Consider the following 18,843-nt stretch of genomic DNA (forward strand, 5'->3'; position numbering starts at 1 on the left):
AGGAGCATGTGGTACAAAGAGTGGATGGAGGTAGAGGAACCAACCTGTTCCGGGTAGAGCAAGAGCAGATCCTGAAGTCCTGAGGTAGCAACCAATGACTATTTGAGGAATTTAAAGGTGGTCAGAGTCTGGATTGTTAAGACTTTATATTCTAAGAGAATCACTTTCATCTGCGCCTGAGAATGGCTTGGAGAAGGACAAAGGGGAAGTAGGAAGACCAGTGAGGAAGGTGTTGTAGAAATCTAAATGGGAAAGAATGGTGGAGTGGATGATGCGGGAGGGGTGGAGAGAAGAGGGCACTTTGGGATAGGTTTTGGAGAGGGAGAAGATTTGCTGATGGACGAGATACTTAGGGAATGGGGAAGAGAGCAATCACAGGTCACTGCTGGCTCCAGGAAACAAGTGGAGCCACTTATTTAAGTGGGGATTTGCCAGGTGCGATGGCTCACACCTGTAATCCCAGCACTTTGGGAGGCCACGGCAGGTGGATCACTTGAGGTCAGGAGTTTGAGAACAGCCTGGCCAACATGGTGAAACCCCGTCTCTACTAAAAATACAAAGATTAGCCAGGCATGGTGGCAGCACCTGTAATCCCAGCTACTCAGAAGTCTAAGGCAGGAGAATCACTTGAGCCTGCGAGGCGGAGGTTGCAGTGAGCCAGAACGAGCCACTGTACTCCAGTCTGGGTGACAGTGCAAGACTCTGTCTCCAAAAAAAAAAAAAAAAAAAAAAGAAAGGGTATGACTCTTATGGTGGAATATGGTATGGAGGGCTTTGGGGTTCATTGAACACCAACTGGTGAATTGCAGTTCAACTCTGGCACGAATCACCTGGAGTTAGAACAGATCCTGCAAGTTTAAGGGTATGTTTCCCAAAAAGATTGCCCTTATTTCAGGTGCCAACCACACTTGGGTGTCCCCAAACCGCTTGCACTTCAGACCAACTGGCTACACAGTCAGGAGTATCCATGACCCCCTCAGGGTTGATAATGCACTGGGATGACATATGGAACTGAGGAAAGTGCTGTAATTATAATTTATAGTTTTATTATAAAAATTAGGACCAGCCAGATGAGGAGATATGTTAGGTAAGGTCTGTGAGAGTATCAAACACAGAGCCTCTGTGCTTTCGCCCTGTGGAATCAGGGCCATCACCCTCCCAGCACATCAATGTGTTCAGCAACCAGGAAGTTCCATGTAGCTTCAGTGTCCAGAGTTTTCCTGGGATTTTATCATGTAAGGATGACTGATTGAATCATTGGCCACAGGTTGAACTCAATCTCTGTCTTCTACCCCTCCCACAGGTTGGGCTGGCTCAGACATCCAGTCAGGATTGGTTTTTCCTGTGATCAGCTCCCAATCTGAATTGTCTTGTTAGTAAACTCAGGAATAATCAAGGAGCTCATGAATAACAAAGATACTCCTGTCTCTTGAGAAATTCCAAGAATTTTAAAAGCTCCATGCCAGAAACCCAGAATTAACAAAGTGCTGGGATTACAGGTAGTTTTGCTGTTTTTTAAAAAGTCCGCGGCTGGGCGTGGTGGCTCATGCCTGTAATCCCAGCACTTTGGGAGGCTGAGGCGGGCGGATCACCTGAGGTCGGGAGTTCCAGACCAGCCTGACCAACATGGAGAAACCTCATCTTTAATAAAAATACAAAATTAGCCGGGCGTGGCAGCGCATGCCTGTAATCCCAGTTACTTGGGAGGCTGAGACAGGAGAATTGCTTGAACCCACGAGGCAGAAGTTGCGGTGAGCTGAGATCGCACCATTGCACTCCAGCCTGGGCAACAAAGAGCAAAAAACAGTGTCTCAAAAAAAAAAAAAAAAAAAAAATTCCTCATTAATTCTCAGAATCTTACCTAGTTATTTTGTAGAATGTTCCTCAATTTATTTTTGTCTTATGTTTCATCATGATTGGATTCAGGTTATACATTATTTGGCAGAAATACCACAAGATTGATGTTGTGTCCTTCCCAGTGCAGTATCAGGAGGCACATGATGTCTCGTTACTGGTTATGTTAACTTTGACAACGTTATTAAGGCAATTTAGCATTCAGTATTTAACAAACAAGCATACTAGTTTGCAGTCTTTTCTGGGCAAGTGAGGGTTTCTTCTCCATTTCAATGCCTTTTCTACGCCCACCAATGCTGTTAGTCACCTTCAAGGTGAAGACTGCTGAGATGGAATTATTTTTAGCAACGATAATAATTTGTTGGGGTAATAGTTGTACAGCCCTTTGCTGCCATCTAAGCACTTTTACGTAGTTTGGTTTATTTAAATCTAACAACCCAGTGAGGGGGCCAGTTATTAGTATTTGTATTAAATGAGAAATTAGAATTCTAGAATCACATACCTATTTATTATCATGACATGGCTAAGTCGAATTAATAGTGAGATAGTTAAATGGCTATTTTAGGCAGCAGATCCTTTTGTATGTGGTATCTGAGAAGCCACTGAGGCAGGAAGATAAGGGAAGAAGAATTTGGGATGATCTGCCTGCAGAGGAGTGGAAAAGAGGAATACAATTAGAAATAGGATTCAGGCTGAATTCAAAGGCTTAGTGATGACGGGTTCTTAGGTTCGGGTACGTTGGAGAAAAAAGCCAGCGTAGAGACTGCCTTCGGGGCAGAGTGGGTTCTGGGCACTGGGTAGGGGCTGGGCCCGCGATGGCGGGATCAAAGGGCTCTGGCGGGACCCCGATGTGGGTGGGGCAGGGCCAAGCACCGGGACGGGGCTTTTCAATGACGGGCGGGGTTACGGTTGGGCAGCAGGTGGGCGTGGCATGCACGGGCGGAGTCAATCTATGAGTGGGTGGGCCTATCGCCAGGCCGAGAGTGGGCGTGGCCGACGTGGGGTGGGCAGCAGCCGACCGAGTCGGACCGGACCGTTGGGCTCGCTTCCGGGTGTCACCTCCAGAGGGCGTCGGCCGCGGAGCCGCCCTCAGAGTCGCGAGGCCGGACGCAGCGCGGCGCCGCCCCACTCGCCCCAGCCGCCGCCATGAAGGCCGTGGTGCAGCGCGTCACCCGGGCCAGCGTCACAGGTCAGTCGGGCGGGGCCGGGCCCGGGAGGAGCCTCCCCTGACCCCCGCGACCGGCTGTCCTGCGTGGGGGGTCTTCCTGCCCCATCCTCGGGGCCGCTGCGGTCCCTCCGCGAGCGTGGTCCCCTTCGCGAGCTCGGTCCCCGCAACCGCGAGTCCCCAGGGCCGGCTCCTGGGCAGCGCGGCGTTCGGAGAGCCCCGTGCACGTGCCCGGCCGGCCCCGGCGCGCCCCGGCTTCGGGCTCTCAGCAGCGGGTGCAGGACGTGCGCGCCTCATTCTCAGCACCTTTGTCCTGCGTGCGGGATGGCGGAGCCTCGGAGCATCCCCGTGGCCCGCTCTTCAGGGAGCGTTGATGAACCACGCGTAGAGCATTTCTGGAGCAGGCACTCCTCCCTTTTCACTGCTGTATTTTAAATGTTCAATTTTTGCCCATTTTTACGTATTCCAATTTTTATGGGGCTTGACTCAGGATGAAATGCACAGATGCGAAGAGTTGCTCCTTGGGCTGAGCTCTGACAGTTGCGTGCACGCACGTGACTGGAACCCAGGCTGGATGAAGGGCGCCCAGAACGCCCCTCGCCCTCTGTCGCTGAACTCTGCGCCGAGGGATCAGGATCTAAAGAATTCAAGATGAAAACATTTCTCTTTTTCACTCATTTTTTGTGGACCAAGCCACCCGACCCCTGGTCATCACTCGAGCACTCTAGTCTTGGTTGGGCATCAGAGGTCCAGATGATTAGTGTAGATAATGTAGTCGTTTTAAGAAAACCACGATACGAAAGATAATTTTTTTTTTTTTTTTTTTTTTTTTTTTTTGAGACGGAGTCTTGCTCTGTCACCCAGGCTGGAGTGCAGTGGCCGGATCTCAGCTCACTGCAAGCTCCTCCTCTCGGGTTCACGCCATTCTCCTGCCTCAGCCTCCCGAGTAGCCGGGACTACAGGCACCCGCCACTTCGCCCGGCTAGTTTTTTTTGTATTTTTTAGTAGAGATGGGGTTTCACCGTGTTAGCCAGGATGGTCTCGATCTCCTGACCTCGTGATCCACCCGTCTCGGCCTCCCAAAGTGCTGGGATTACAGGCTTGAGCCACCGCGCCCGGCCAACGAAAGATAATTTTTAAAAAACATTTAAATGACAAGCTTTATATTGTCTTTAGTCTTTTCTGTCTTTATTGGCAGAATTATATTGTTTCAGTTCAAATAATTTCAGATATCCTGTCCTTGGAGCCAGTCTGCACCAAATATGTGTTCTTGTGTCCACAAAAAGTATGAATTAAAAACAAAACAGGCCGGGGGCGGTGACTCACGCCTGTAATTCCAGCTCTTTGGGAGGCCATGGCGGGCAGATCACCTGAGGCCAGGAGTTGGAGACCAGCCTGGCCAACACAGAGAAACCCCATCTCTACTACAAATACAGAAATCAGCTGGGAGCGGTGGTGGGTGCCTGTAATCCCAGCTACTCGGGAGGCTGAGGCAGGAGAATTGCTTGAACCTGGGAGGCAGAGCTTGCAGTGAGCTGAGATTGTGCCACTAACCTCCAGCCTGGGCGACAGAGCGAGACTCTGTCTCAAAAAACAACAAACCCCCAAAACAACAAAACAAAAACAACAAAAACCCCTAAAGAAACAACCAAACCTACCAAAACCATATATTTAAATCTGAGAGTCTATTTTTCAGCCCCGCCTAATGATTTCTAAGCTGTTCTGGTAACTTTGGTTTTGGAAATGGTCCTGGAGGCCGGGCGCGGTGGCTCAAGCCTGTAATCCCAGCACTTTGGGAGGCCGAGGCGGGTGGATCACGAGGTCAGGAGATCGAGACTATCCTGGCTAACACGGTGAAACCCCGTCTCTACTAAAAATACAAAAAACTAGCCGGGCGTGGTGGCGGGCGCCTGTAGTCCCAGCTACTCGGGAGGCTGAGGCAGGAGAATGGCGTGAACCCGGGAGGCGGAGCTTGCAGTGAGCTGAGATCTGGCCACTGCACTCCAGCCTGGGCGACAGAGCGAGACTCCGTCTCAAAAAAAAAAAAAAAAAAAAAAAGGAAATGGTCCTGGAATAATAGCGGATAGAGTAGCACTGGGATTTAGGAATTTTAAAGGGTTTACATCATTTCGGTAAATATTTAAATTCATGAAAACTGGGAAAATTCATAGATGAAAGATGTTTTGCATTATTGAGAAGAATCTTGCAGTCTGCTGCTGTGTGTGGTCATCGCTGACAGATTTAAATTTTGATCTCTCTCCTGAACTCTCCATCCTGCTAATCTGGGATATTGAAAATGTATATTCTGTGAGATGTGCTGAATAGAGTTTGGGTTATTTTGGTTCATTATTTAAGTTATATGCTTTCAGTTAAAACAACCTAACCTACATGTTAAAAAAGATAAGGGTGTTAATTATGGGAAAGTGTAAATAATTCGGGAATTCTCGGTTGGGGAACTGTGAAATTATGTTAGAAGGGCCCTCCACTTATGCAGGCCTTCTAGTTGCATTGTAATGGAAAGGGATTTTCTGATTCCTTTAAAATGTGGCTGGTTTCACTGAAATGTGGCTGTGTTTGAATGGCATTTTATTTTAGGGGTTCTAAAACGTTAACTTCCTGTTTTATGGTCAGAACAGCATAAAATATCAGGAGTCACACGTTTTATTTTATTTTAAAATAGTTGGCTGACTTCACCCTTATTTTTAAATTTATGTATTTATGGTTTGTTTGTTTTAGAGATGGGGGTCTTGCTCTGTCACCCAGGCTGGAGTGCAGTGGCACTATTAGAGCTTACTACTACCTCAAACTCTTGAGCTCAAGTGATCCTTTAGCATCAGTATCTTGAGTAGCTAGACTACAGGCATGTGCCACCACTATGTCCAGCTTAGGAGTCACACATTTTACTATGTGGTATATTCAATTTGTGTGATTGGTCAAACACATTTTTTTTTTATAGTAACCCTTTAATATCATTTGATGCCCAGTCCATCAGATTTCTCCAATTGGCTAATTGGTTTTGTTTTTGTTTTGAGAGAGTCTTGCTCTGTTGCCCAGGCTGGAGTACAGTGGCGCCATCTCGAATCACTGCAGCCTCTGCCTCCTGGGTTCAAGCAGTTCTCATGCCTCTGCATCCTGAGTAGCTGGGCTTACAGGTGCACGCCACTGTGCCTGGCTAATTTTTTTTTGTATTTTTAGTGGAGACAGGGTTTTGCCATGTTGACTAGGCTGGTCTCAAACTCCTGGCTTCAAGTGATTTGCCTGCCTCGGCCTCCCAAAGTGCTGGGGTTACAGGCATGAGGCACCGCACCCAGCTTGATCAAACACATTTTGATGCCTTAGGTTGGGTATCGTGATAATCTAATTTTTAAAACTTTGTTATGGCACATTTCAAACATATTAACAGACGGAATAATGCAATAACCCCCATGTCCCATCACTCAGTGTCAGCAGCTAAAATCTGATGTCTGTAAACACAGTGTTGGAAGAGGATCTAAAATGTTTGGGTTTAAATAGGTTAACTTTAGAGGTTGTGAATTCTTGAAGAAGCGATCTCAGGGCTGATGCCACTAATAGGTAGGGAACCTGACCAAACATCTCAGGTCTTTTCCAGCCCTTTGATCTTTTGTTCAAAGTGGTGATTCTCAGATTTTTTCCCTTGGTGCGATCCATTTACTTGTAATAAAAAGTCCTTTTGAACCTCCTAGTCCTTCTGCTTGTCCCTGGAGGAGGGACGAAACTGCTCCAAAATAAGACAGCAGTTTCTGTGTCATATATAGACTTTGGGCCATAATTTGTTTCATGTTAAGATAATTATAAAACTGTCAAAATTCTTTGACAGTGATTCTACTTTTGAGAATCTACTCTAAGCAGATAATCCTAACTGTAGAAAAGGTTTTAGTGTACAAAGATTTTCATTACACTGTTATTTATTGAAGTGAAAATTTTGAAAGAAGCCATATGTCCAGCAAAATGGGATGGTTAATCAGTCTGCTTGATGAGATGAATCTATTAAAAGGTGTTTAGGAAAAGGTTATGACATGAAAAAATTCTTATGCAATATTATTACCAAAATTTACATGCAACATTATTATAGTAGTTGGAAACAAATATGAATGAAAATGTATGAATAGATAAAATATTAAAAGGAAATCATTAAAATATTAAAGTACTTACCTTTGTTCTTTTTTTCGTGTTTCTCATATTTTCTAAAATGTATAATCCTTACTTTGATGGTAGATATAACTTCATGACCTTTATTTTTTGAAACATACTTTGGGAAAAATTTAGAAAGTATATCAGCATTGTAAGAAAGTAATGTTGATTTATTCAAAGAACAAATAAAGCCAAAGGCTTTTTCTGAAGCAATGCAAATGAGCAAACCAACCCCCAGTTGTTTACTACCTATGTCAGGATAGATTATTTCTATTTCAGCTTTTGAGGCAGTGGCTCAAAGGACAATAAGTCACACACACATAGTTCATTATAAGAAAAGCAGCACAGGAGAAAATATTTGAAAAATTTTAGCATAAAAATCAGAGAAATTAAGCATTACTGATATTTCAGGAATGGATTGATGTGCTCTCCTGGGGTCTGAATACCAGGTGGTCTCTTGCCATTACAACTGAAGAAAGAGGGAAGTTTCTCACCCTTTCTTTAGCAGTATAGTGCAACATGGCATAGTCTATGTTACTGTGTTAGTTATATTTATAGCTATTATCCAGCAGAAGCGAGCAAACAACAAGAAAACGGCTGAGTTGACCCTTCTATTCCTGATTAGAACATTAGGTCAGTACAAGATGAAATAGTAAAACAACATAATCTATTAAGATTGGCAAATAATTGGCCAAAAGAAGTAGAAAATTATCAAGAGCACCACTTGAAATACAGATTTAGCTGGGTGTGATAGTGTGCATCCATAGTCCCAGCTACTGTAGACGCCAAGGCAGGGAGGATTGTTTGAGCCCAGGGGTTCTGGGCTGTAGTGCACTGTGCTGACCTGCTGTCATACCAAAGTTCTGCATCAATCTGGTGAGTTCCCAGTACCAGAGGACCACCAGGAGCCTAGTTTGGACATGGAGCAGGTCAGAACTCCTGTAATGATTAGTAGTGGGATTGCACCTGTAAATAGTCACTGCACTCCAGCTTGGACAACATAGAGAGATCCTGCCTCTTAAAAAGAAAAACGAATGGAAAAAAAAAATGATGGATTCTCCATCATAAAGATGCATCTTTTTTTTTGTTTTTTTGTTTTTTTTTGAGACGGAGATTCACTCTTGTTGCCCAGGCTGGAAGGGTGGAGTTCTATGATGTGATCTTGGCTCACTGCAGTCTCCACCTTCTGGGTTCAAGTGATTCTCCTGCGTCAGCCTCCTGAGTAGCTGGGATTACAGGCATCCACCACCATGCCTGGCTAATTTATGTATTTTTATTAGAGACGGGATTTCACCATGTTCACCAAGCAGCTGTCGAACTCCTGACCTCATGTGACTGCCTGCCTCAGCCTCCCAAAGAGCTGGGATTACAGGCATAAACCACCATGCCCGGCCCATAATGATGCATCTTGCTACCATTTGAGATACTGTCTAATGGTGGTAGGGCATACATTTGGTTATAAATACATATACAAATGTTAGGAGTGTGTGCTTAGAGCCTTTTTTTTTTTTTTTTTTTTTTTAATGGACAAGATGTATGATTGAAAAAGGTTTGGAGATCATTGGCTTAGAATGTAACCACAGAACTAAAGTGGGAAATAATAGCAGTTTGATGAGTTGAAACTTAACACATAAATTGTGATTTTTATGTATTATGTATTTGTCCTCATAGTAAGTAGGAAAATCATTTGTTTTTATGACGTGAACATTTTCCACTTTGTGCTTCCTGTATACTGTATTACCATATTTGCTGATTTTCCACAAAAGGCAGGAATATCCTTTCTGGGAATTAATATAGCTGATCTGGCCTCTCTAGGGGAGGAAAACAGTTCTGTTTTTACAGATGGGCAAACTTGACCATAGAAAGTTTTGGGTGTCTTACCCAAGGTAACATAGATGAAATATGGCCCTAAGATCCTGCTGAATGGTTGTTCACTTTACAGCTCCCATTCATTCCAGAGATAAAATCAGAATGGATGGAAATTATTATCGTCTCCTTGCATTTATGTAACTCTTTTCATTTTTGAATATGTGCTGACTTTAACCAAAGAAGTTATAAGAAGTGTGTATGATATTTAAAATACTCCTATGGTTACCTAAATGTGCTTCATGCCCTTGTTTGGTTCTGAGTTCTTCTCTCCCTTTTGGTTCCTTTCTAGTTGGAGGAGAGCAGATTAGTGCCATTGGAAGGGGCATATGTGTGTTGTTGGGTATTTCCCTGGAGGATACGCAGAAGGAACTGGAGCACATGTAAGATGCATTTCTGTCATCGCTGTTTGAATGGGCTACATGGTGGTGGTTATGCTGGGAACTTCCATAGTACTTTGTGCCTGTGAAGTGAGCCCTTGTCACTTTTAACCATTGTTCCATTGGATGTAGTATGGTTATTTCCGTGTTCCAGAGGAGGAGACTGAGGAAGAATGATCTGGGAGACCTCGACACTAAGTCGGCCTCAGAGCAGGAGCACCGCCTGTCCTCCGTCTTTTTGCTACTATGGCCTCAGATCATGCCTCTTGTTCTCTTAATGCAAAAACCAAGCGTTTTTTCTTATGTTTGGTTTCTCTTTTTTAAATTGGGCAATGTTACCTGGGCACTATGTATTTTTAGAGTGCCTACTAGCTCACTGTGCACATAGGTATCTGGAACTCAGAGAGGTTAAATTCCTTGCCCCAGGTCATGCACACACACTTAGCAAAAAACCTGAACCCCAGTTAGAGTCTGGGCTCCCTGACCTTGAAGCCAATGATCTTTTTACTAAGGTGGTGGTGGGGGTTGAGGAGCAGGAGTTGCCATTGCTCTGCCTGCCTGGCTTTCTGAGTTTACAGATGGGCAAACTCTGCTATAGAAAGTTTTAGGTGTCTTAGCCAAGGCAACACAGATGAAATATAGCCCTAAAATCCTGCTTCATGATTGTTCACTTTACAGCTTCTGTTCATTCCAGACATAAAAGCAGAATGCGCCCTCCGTGCACCTCTCCCCTCCATCACCACGGGGCACATTTACTTTGGATGCTGGATCCATTTGTTCTGCCCCTTGGTGCTCAGAGCTTGGGTATATCCCTGCCCAACTGTCTCTTTTGTATTAGATTAGATTGAAAATCAGACTTGAAACTGAATTCCCGCTAAGGTGTTGATGATGAATAACTATCATTCAGTACTACTTCAGTGATGGTGGTATTTTAGTAGCTGTCCCCTGGATACTCAAAGAAGCAGTAGAATGGTGTAATGGCTAAAAACTGAAGCTGTGGGTTTGAATGTCTTTATGGCTCTGACATACTACAGAGCTAATATTTAGCCTGTGCTTAAGAGATGTGATTCAGCATAAGACAAATCTTGGCTGTGGAGAGGGGGTAAGGAGTAGCATCTGTCCCTGAGGATGCCCATATTAAGAGTCAGTGAATTAGTATTTATAGAGTCTTTGAAACTGCTGTTGACTTCAACATCATCCAGAAGTGTGGCTCTCAAATGGTGGGTTTTCAGCTTTCATGCTGGTGGTTCTCTGCTGTGCTTCTCAAATCTGACCCTATAGATGTCACCTGGTCAACTTTCTTGCCATGGTGACTATCCTTCACATGTATAGGGAAAGCCCCTCTGGGGCTTAAGGAGCTTGTGACACAGTTGTCAAGGTGTCTTTCTCCAGATCTTTTTGCATATTTGCAATAACCATGATTTTTCTCAGTGTATTTGCTGAATTTTTTTTTTTTTTTTTTTTTTGAGACAGAGTCTCCCTCTGTCGCCCAGGCTAGAGTGCAGTGGCATGATCTTGGCTTACTGCAACCTCTGCCTCCCCGGTTCAAGCGACTTTTGCGCCTAAGCCTCCTGAGTAGCTGGGATTAAAGGCGCCTGCCACCACGCCTGGCTAACTTTTGTATTTTTAGTAGAGATAGGGTTTCTCTATATTGGCCAGGCTGGTCTTGAACTCCTGACCTCAGGTGATCCACCCGCTGTGGCCTCCCAAAGGGCTGGGATTACAGGCATGAGCCACCACGCTCAGCCGAATTGTTCATTTTGAGTAGCTCCAAGAAGGGCTATAAAAATGGATGTCATTTATCCTAATGTGATGAATTCGTTCATGAAAAATTACAGTTGGATCCATGTTTTGAGATATCCCTGACCTAAAGGAGCAGAGAATAGGTGGTTGTTGTCTTAGCCCCAGTTCTCACCAGTAGCTGCTGTGAACTGGAGGGACTGGCAAAAAAGAAGGCAATCTGAAAACAACCCTGTGAGGTAGAACTGTTATTATTCTGTATTGCAGCTGAGGCCACTGAAGCACAGGGTAGATAAGTGACTTGCCTGAGGTCATGCTTTCTGTCAGGGCTGGAGTTGTCATTATGTCCTTATTTGGCTGGAAGCTGGTGACATTTTTGGGGTGTGGAGTGTGTCGGGGGGCTTGTGATCTCTCAGGTAGCTCTCACTGCTCTTTTTCCCCTTAGGGTCCGAAAGATTCTAAACCTGCGTGTGTTTGAGGATGAGAGCGGGAAGCACTGGTCTAAGAGTGTGATGGACAAACAGTACGAGATTCTGTGTGTCAGCCAGTTTACCCTCCAGTGTGTCCTGAAGGGAAACAAGCCTGATTTCCACCTAGCAATGCCCACGGATCAGGCAGAGGGCTTTTACAACAGCTTCCTGGAGCAGCTGCGTAAAACATACAGGCCGGAGCTTATTAAAGGTAAGCAGGAGAGCCACATCCAGGAAGGGGTCTTTGGGACACTCCTGGACAGAGGGAAAAGAGAAGCTGCAATTGCAGCATCACCTTTCCTGGAAAGTCATTGTTTATGCTTGTTACTTACTTAGAACCACATACTGGCTGCTGCTATTGCTGCTGTTACACGTAACACGTGTTCTCAGAATGCTCCTGCTGGCACTTGCCTTCCTCCCTTCTGTTCACATTTTGAAAATGTTTGGGAACCCAGAGGTGTGGCTAATACAGTGGTGTTTCTTTGATTGTTTAGCTTATCTGGAATATGTCATTGTAAGTTCTAGTAGCCATATTTAAAAAAGTAAAAAGAAACAGGTGAAATTAATTTTAAAAATATATTTTATTTAACTGAGTATGTTCAAAATATGATTTTACTATGTAATTGTTATAAACAATGATGAGGTAGTTTACATTCTCTCTCTTTTTTTTTTTCTAAATAAAGACTTTATTTGATTAGAGCAGTTTTAAGTTCACAGTAAAATTGAGAGGAAGGTACAGATATATTCCATATGTCCCTGCCCCAACATGCACAGCCTCATTCATAATCAACATCTCGCATTAGAGTGGTGCATTTGTTACAACTGATGAACCTAAGTTCATTGTTGGATTATAACAGTTGTTCATGGCACATCGTTATCACCCACAGTCTCCTGTTTACACTAGGGTTCACTCTGATATTCTGTGGGTTTGGGCAAATTTATAATGACATGTGTCCACCATTACAGTATCATACAGAGTATTTTTTATTTTTATGATTTTTTTTTTTTTTTTTTTTGAGACGGAGTCTTGCTCTGTCCCCCAGGCTGGAGTGTAGTGGTGCGATCTCGGCTCACTGCAAGCTCTGCCTCCCGGGTTCATGCCATTCTCCTGCCTCAGCCTCCTGAGTAGCTGCGACTACAGGCGCCCGCCACCGTGCCAGGCTAATTTTTTGTATTTTTAGTAGAGACGGGGTTTCACCATGGTCTCGATCTCCTGACCTTGTGATCCGCCGGCCTCGGCCTCCCAAAGTACTGGGATTACAGGCGTGAGCCACTGCGCCCGGCTATTTTTATGATTTTTTTTCTTTTTCTGTTCTGGCTTCTCAATAAGATTTTTTTAACCTAGTCTCATAGACTCTGTCTTTTAGTAGATGAGAGAATGTGTGTGTGTGTGTGTGTGTGTGTGTGTGTGTGTGCGTGCATGTGCGTAGAGACAGGAGGAGCTGTAGATGGTTTTTTTGTTCTTGTAGTGGTTATTTCAAAGTTACCATTCATAAATAGTTACAAAAATTTCTATCAAAATTTAAGAGGATCTTAGTATATTTGAACATCCCCTTTTCCTTTCTGGTTCTACTTTTTAAAATGGCTTTATTGAGATATAATACACATACTATACAATTCACCCATTTAAAGTGTACAAGTCAATTTTTTTAGTTTTTTCAGAGTTGTGCAACCATTGCCACAATCTAATTTTACGACACTTTTATCCCCCTTAAAAGGAATCCTGTACTTATCAACAGTGCTGGCCTACTCCCCACTCTCTTCTCTGTTGCCCCAGTCCTAGGCAGCCACTAATCTACTCTCCATCTCTTTAGATTTGTCTATTCTGAACATTTTATGTAAATAGAATTATATAATGTGTGGTTTTCTTCCTGGCTTCTTTCACTTAGCATAATGTTTTCAAGGTTCATCCATGTTGCCACTTTTCTTTTCATCATAATCATAATCACTTCTAATCGTAATTTATTTATAATCTGTAACTGGCTGTATTTGATAATATATTCTATCAATTTCTGTGGCCACCAACCTGTCTTGCTTCCTTCTTTGGGCTCTTCTTTCTGAAGCACATTCTATGATATATCAGTTGTTTACTAAGAGTCTGTTAGTGGAACATAGCCATTGTAGGTTTTAAAATGTTTTTATTTTGCCTTAATTCTTTTTTTTTTTTTTTTTTTTTGAGACGGAGTCTCGCTGTGTCGCCCAGGCTGGAGTGCAGTGTCCGGATCTCAGCTCACTGCAAGCTCTGCCTCCCGGGTTTTTACGCCATTCTCCTGCCTCAGCCTCCCGAGTAGCCGGGACTACAGGCGCCCGCCACCTCGCCCGGCTAGTTTTTTGTATTTTTTTAGTAGAGACAGGGTTTCACCGTGTTAGCCAGGATGGTCTTGAACTCCTGACCTCGTGATCCGCCTGTCTCGGCCTCCCAAAGTGCTGGGATTACAGGCTTGAGCCACCGCGCCCGGCCTTGCCTTAATTCTTTATGATTGCTTAGCTGGGCATGGAATCCTAGCCTGACATTTCTTTTCTGGTAAAATTTTGTCTTTTTTTAAAAAAATTATTCTTATACTTTAAGTTCTGGGGTACATGTGCAGAATGTGCAGGTTTGTCACATAGGTATACATGTGCCATGGTGGTTTGCTGCACCCATCCACCTGTCACCTACATTAGTTATTTCTCCTAATGCTATCCCTCCCCTAGCCCCCCACCCCTCAACAGGCCCTGGTACGTCTATGTATTCTCCTTGTTCAACTCCCACTTATGAGTGAGAACATGAGGTGTTTGGTTTTCTGTTCTTGTGATAGTTTGCTGAGAATGATGGTTTCCAGCTTCATCCGTGTCCCTGCAAAGGACATGAACTCATCCTTTTTTATGGCTGCATAGTATTTCATGGTGTGTATGTGCCACATTTTCTTTATCCAGTCTATCACTGATGGACATTTGGGTTGATTCCAAGTCTTTGCTATTGTAAGTAGTGCTGCAGTAAACATACGTATGCATGTGTGTTTATAGTAGAATGATTTATAGCCCTTTGGGTATATACTCAGTAATGGTAATTTTTAGTAAAAATCCTCTGTGCTCTGGCTATTCATCTCTCTCTCTTCCCTAACTCCTGTCAACCACTGATCTTTTTACTGCCTCCATAGTTTTGCCGTTTTTAGAATGTCATATAGTTGGAATAATACAGTGTGTAGCCTTTTCTGATTGGCTTCTTTGACTTAGTAGTATGCATTTAAAGTTTCTCTTTTCATGGCTTAATAGCTCATTTTGTATTGGCACTGAATGATGTTCTGTAGTCTGGAGATACCACAGTTTATTCACTTACTGAAGGATATTTTGATTGTTTCCAAGTTTAGGCAGTTATGAATAAAGCCGCTATAAACATATGTGTTTTCTTATTTTTTATTTATTTTATTTTTTGAGATAGAGTTTTGCTCTGTTGCCCAGGCTGGAGCGCAGTAGTGTGATCTCGGCTCACTGCCACCTCTGCTTCATGGGTTCAAGCGATTCTCCTGCCTCAGCCTGCCGAGTAGCTGGGATTACAGGTGCCTGCCACCACACCTGGCTAATTTTTGTATTTGTAGTAGAGATGGGGTTTTGCCATGTTGGCCAGGTAGGTCTCGAACTCCTGACCTCAGGTAATCCACCCACCTCAGCCTCCCAAAGTTCTGAGATTACAGGTGTGAGCCACCATGCCTGGCTAAACATCTGTGTTTATAGCAGGTTTTGTATGTATATAAGTTTTCAGCTCTTTTGTGCAAATACCAAGAAATGCAATTGCTAGACTTAATAAGAGGATGTTTAGTTTGTCAGGAAGCTGCCAAACTGTCTTGCAAAGTGGCTGGATCATTTTGCGTTCCCACCAGTAATGAATGAGAGTTCCTGTTGCTCTCCATTCTTGCTAGTATTTGATGTTGTCATTGTTTTGGATTTGGCCATTCTAATAGGTATGTAGTGATACCTCATTTTAATTTGCATTTCCCTGATGACATACGATATGGAACATTTTTTCATATGCTTATTTACTATCTATATGTCATCTTTGGTGAGGTATCTGTTAAGGTCCTTGGCCCATTTTGAAAAATTGGATTGTTTTCTGTGTTTTAAGAGTTCTTTTTATATTTTGCATACTAGTCCTTTATCAGATATGTCTTTTGCAAATATTCAACTTGGAAATATTTATCCTTTATCAGATATGTCTTCTGTGAATATTCAATTTGCAAATATTTATCCTTTATAGGATATGTCTTTTGTAAATATTTTTTTCAATCTGTGGCTTGTCTTTTCATTCTCTTGACAGTGCCTTTCATGGAGAGGAAAATTTTAATTTTAACAATGCTCAGCTTATCAATTCTTATTTTCATAGAGTGTGCCTTTGGTGTCGTATCTGAAAAGTCATCATCCTACCCAACAAAATCTAGATTTTTTTCCTGTTATCTTCCAGGAGCTTTATAGGTTTGCATTTTACATTTAGGCCTATGATTCATTTCAGATAATTTTTGTGAAGGGTCTGTGGTCTTTGTCTAGATGCACTTTTTTGTATGTGGATATCCAGTTATTCCAACATCATTTGTTGAAAAGACCCCTTGCTCCATTGTATTGCCTTTGCTCCTTTGTCAAAGATCAATTCACTGTATTTATCAGGGTCGAATTCTGGGCTCTCTGTTCTTTTCCATTGGTCTGTTTCTCTCTTCTTTCATCAATACCACACTGTCTTATTTATTGTAGCTTTATTATAAGTATTGAAGTCGTATAGTGTCAGCCCTCTAACTTTGTTCTTCTCTTTTAATATTTTTTTGGCCATTCTGGGTCTTATGCCTCCCCATGTAAACTTCAGAATCAGTTTGTTGATATCTGCAAAATAACTTGCTGGATTTAGATTGGGATTGCATTGAGTCTAAAGATCAAGTTGGGAAGAACTGACACCTTGACTGTATTGAATCTCTCTATGAACATGGAATATCTCTCCATTTATTTAGTGCTCTGATGTCTTTAATCACTTCTTTAATTTTTCTTACATAGATCTTCTACATTTTTTTTAGATTTATACCTAAGTATTTCATTCTGGGGGGTGCTAATGTAAATGGTATTGTGTTTTTAATTTCAAATTCCACTTGTTCATTGCTGGTATATAGGAAAGCGATTGACTTTTGTGTCCTTCAGCCTTGCTATAATCGCTGCCTGACTTCAGTTTTTTTTGTTTAGTGTTTAGGATTTTCTTCTTGGATGATCATGTCATCTGCAAACAAAGACAGTTTTCTTTTTCTTTTTTTTTTTTTTTTTTTGAGACGGAGTCTCGCTGTGTCGCCCAGGCTGGAGTGCAATGGCCGGATCTCAGCTCACTGCAAGCTCTGCCTCCCGGGTTTTTACGCCATTCTCCTGCCTCAGCCTCCCGAGTAGCCGGGACTACAGGCGCCCGCCACCTCGCCCGGCTAGTTTTTTGTATTTTTTTAGTAGAGACGGGGTTTCACCGTGTTAGCCAGGATGGTCTCGAACTCCTGACCTCGTGATCCGCCTGTCTCGGCCTCCCAAAGTGCTGGGATTACAGGCTTCGGCCACCGCGCCCGGCCCTAATTCCTTTTCTTTCCTTATTTTGTTAGCTAGGACTTCCAGTCCAGTGCTGGAAAGAGTGGTGAGTGGGGTATCCTTGGCTTCTTTCTGCTCTTAGTGGGAAAGCTTCTAGTTTCCCACTGTTAAGTATGATGTTAGCTGTAGGTTTTTTGAAGATACTGTTTATCAAGGTGAAGAAGTTCCCCCCAGCCAGGTGCGGTGGCTCACGCCTGTAATCCTAGCACTTTGGGAAGCTGAGGTGGTCAGATCTTCTGAAGTCAGGAGTTTGGGACCAGTCTGGGCAACATGGGAAACCCTATTTCTACTAAAAATACAAAAATTAACCAGGCATGGTAGCATGCACCTGTAATCCCAGTTACTTGGGAGGCTGAGGCAGGAGAATCCCTTGAACCTGGGAGGCGGAGGTTGCAGTGAGCCAAGATTACACCACTGTACTCCAGCCTGGATGACAGAGTGAGACTCTGTCTCCAAAAAAAAAAAAAAAAAAAAAAAACCATTCCTAGTTTACTGAGAGTTTCTATCATGACTGGATATTAAATTTCATCACATGCTTTTTCTGTGTTTATGGATGTGATGATGTGATTTTTCTTCTTTAGCTTGATTGATTTAATTTTTGAATTGAACCAGCTTTGCATACCTGGGATAAATTCCACTTGATCATGGTATATAATTCTTTTTATACATTGTTGGATTCTATTTGCTTTTTGTTGAGGATTTTTGTGTCTGTATTAATGAGAGCTATTGGACTGTTGTCCAGGCTGGAGTGCAGTGGTGCAATCTTGGCTCTGCAACCTCTGCCTTCTGGGTTCAAACAATTCTCATGCCTTAGCCTCCTGAGTAGCTGGGATCCAGGTATGTGCCACCACACATGGCTAATTTTTGTATTTTTAGTAGAGATGGGGTTTCACCATGTTGGCCAGGCTGGTTTCGAATTCCTGACTTCAAGTGATCTACACGCCTAGGCCCCAAAGTGCTGGGATTACATGCATGAGCCACTGCGCCTGGCTCTTGTAATTTCTTTATCTGGTTTCTGTATTAGGGTAGATTCTGGCTCCATAGAATGAGTTAGGAAGTATCCCTACTGCTTCTATCTTCTGAAAGAGATAGATTGTAGAGAATTGGTATAATTTATTCCTTAAATGTTTGATAGAATTCACCAATGAACCCATCTGGGCCTGGTGCTTTCTTTTTGAAAGGTTATTAAATATTCAATTTCCTCAATGGACATAGGTCTATCCAAATTGTCTATTTCTTCTTCTTTCTTTTTTTTTTTTTTGAGATGGAGTCTAGCTTGGTCACTCAGGCTGGAGTGCAGTGGAGTGATCTTAGCTCACTGCACCCTCCACCTCCCAGGTTCAAGCGATTCTCCTGCCTCAGCCTTTTGAGTAGCTGGGATTACAGGTACGTGCTACCATGCCCAGCTAATTTTTGTATTTTTAGTAGAGAAGGGATTTCACCATGTTGGCTGAGCTGGTCTCAAACTCCTGACCTCAGGTAATGCACCTACCTCGGCCTCCCAAAGTGCTGGGATTACAGGCATGAGCCACTGCACCCAACCTGTCTATTTCTTCTTGTGAGAGTTTTGGCAGATTGTACCTTTCAAGAAATTGGTCTTTTCTTAATTAATTTATTTTTTTTCTTTGAGAACCCT

At 43.1% G+C, this 18,843-nt stretch overlaps 1 protein-coding gene across 1 annotated transcript in view; it reads left to right on the forward strand.

Annotated features, from left to right (window-relative positions):
• Nucleotides 1–2,878: 2,878 nt before the first annotated feature.
• LOC105486824 (D-aminoacyl-tRNA deacylase 1) overlaps nt 2,879–18,843 on the forward strand; it is a 170,046-nt gene continuing 154,081 nt past the window's right edge. Inside the window, exons 1-3 of the mRNA XM_011749887.2 lie at nt 2,879–3,043; nt 9,330–9,420; nt 11,603–11,838. Of these exons, the coding sequence (XP_011748189.1) occupies nt 3,001–3,043; nt 9,330–9,420; nt 11,603–11,838 (370 nt within the window). The 5' untranslated portion in view covers nt 2,879–3,000. The remainder of the gene's footprint in view (nt 3,044–9,329; nt 9,421–11,602; nt 11,839–18,843) is intronic.

This window comes from Macaca nemestrina, chromosome 15 (assembly GCF_043159975.1).
Source record: "Macaca nemestrina isolate mMacNem1 chromosome 15, mMacNem.hap1, whole genome shotgun sequence".
Classification (NCBI taxonomy): domain Eukaryota; kingdom Metazoa; phylum Chordata; class Mammalia; order Primates; family Cercopithecidae; genus Macaca; species Macaca nemestrina.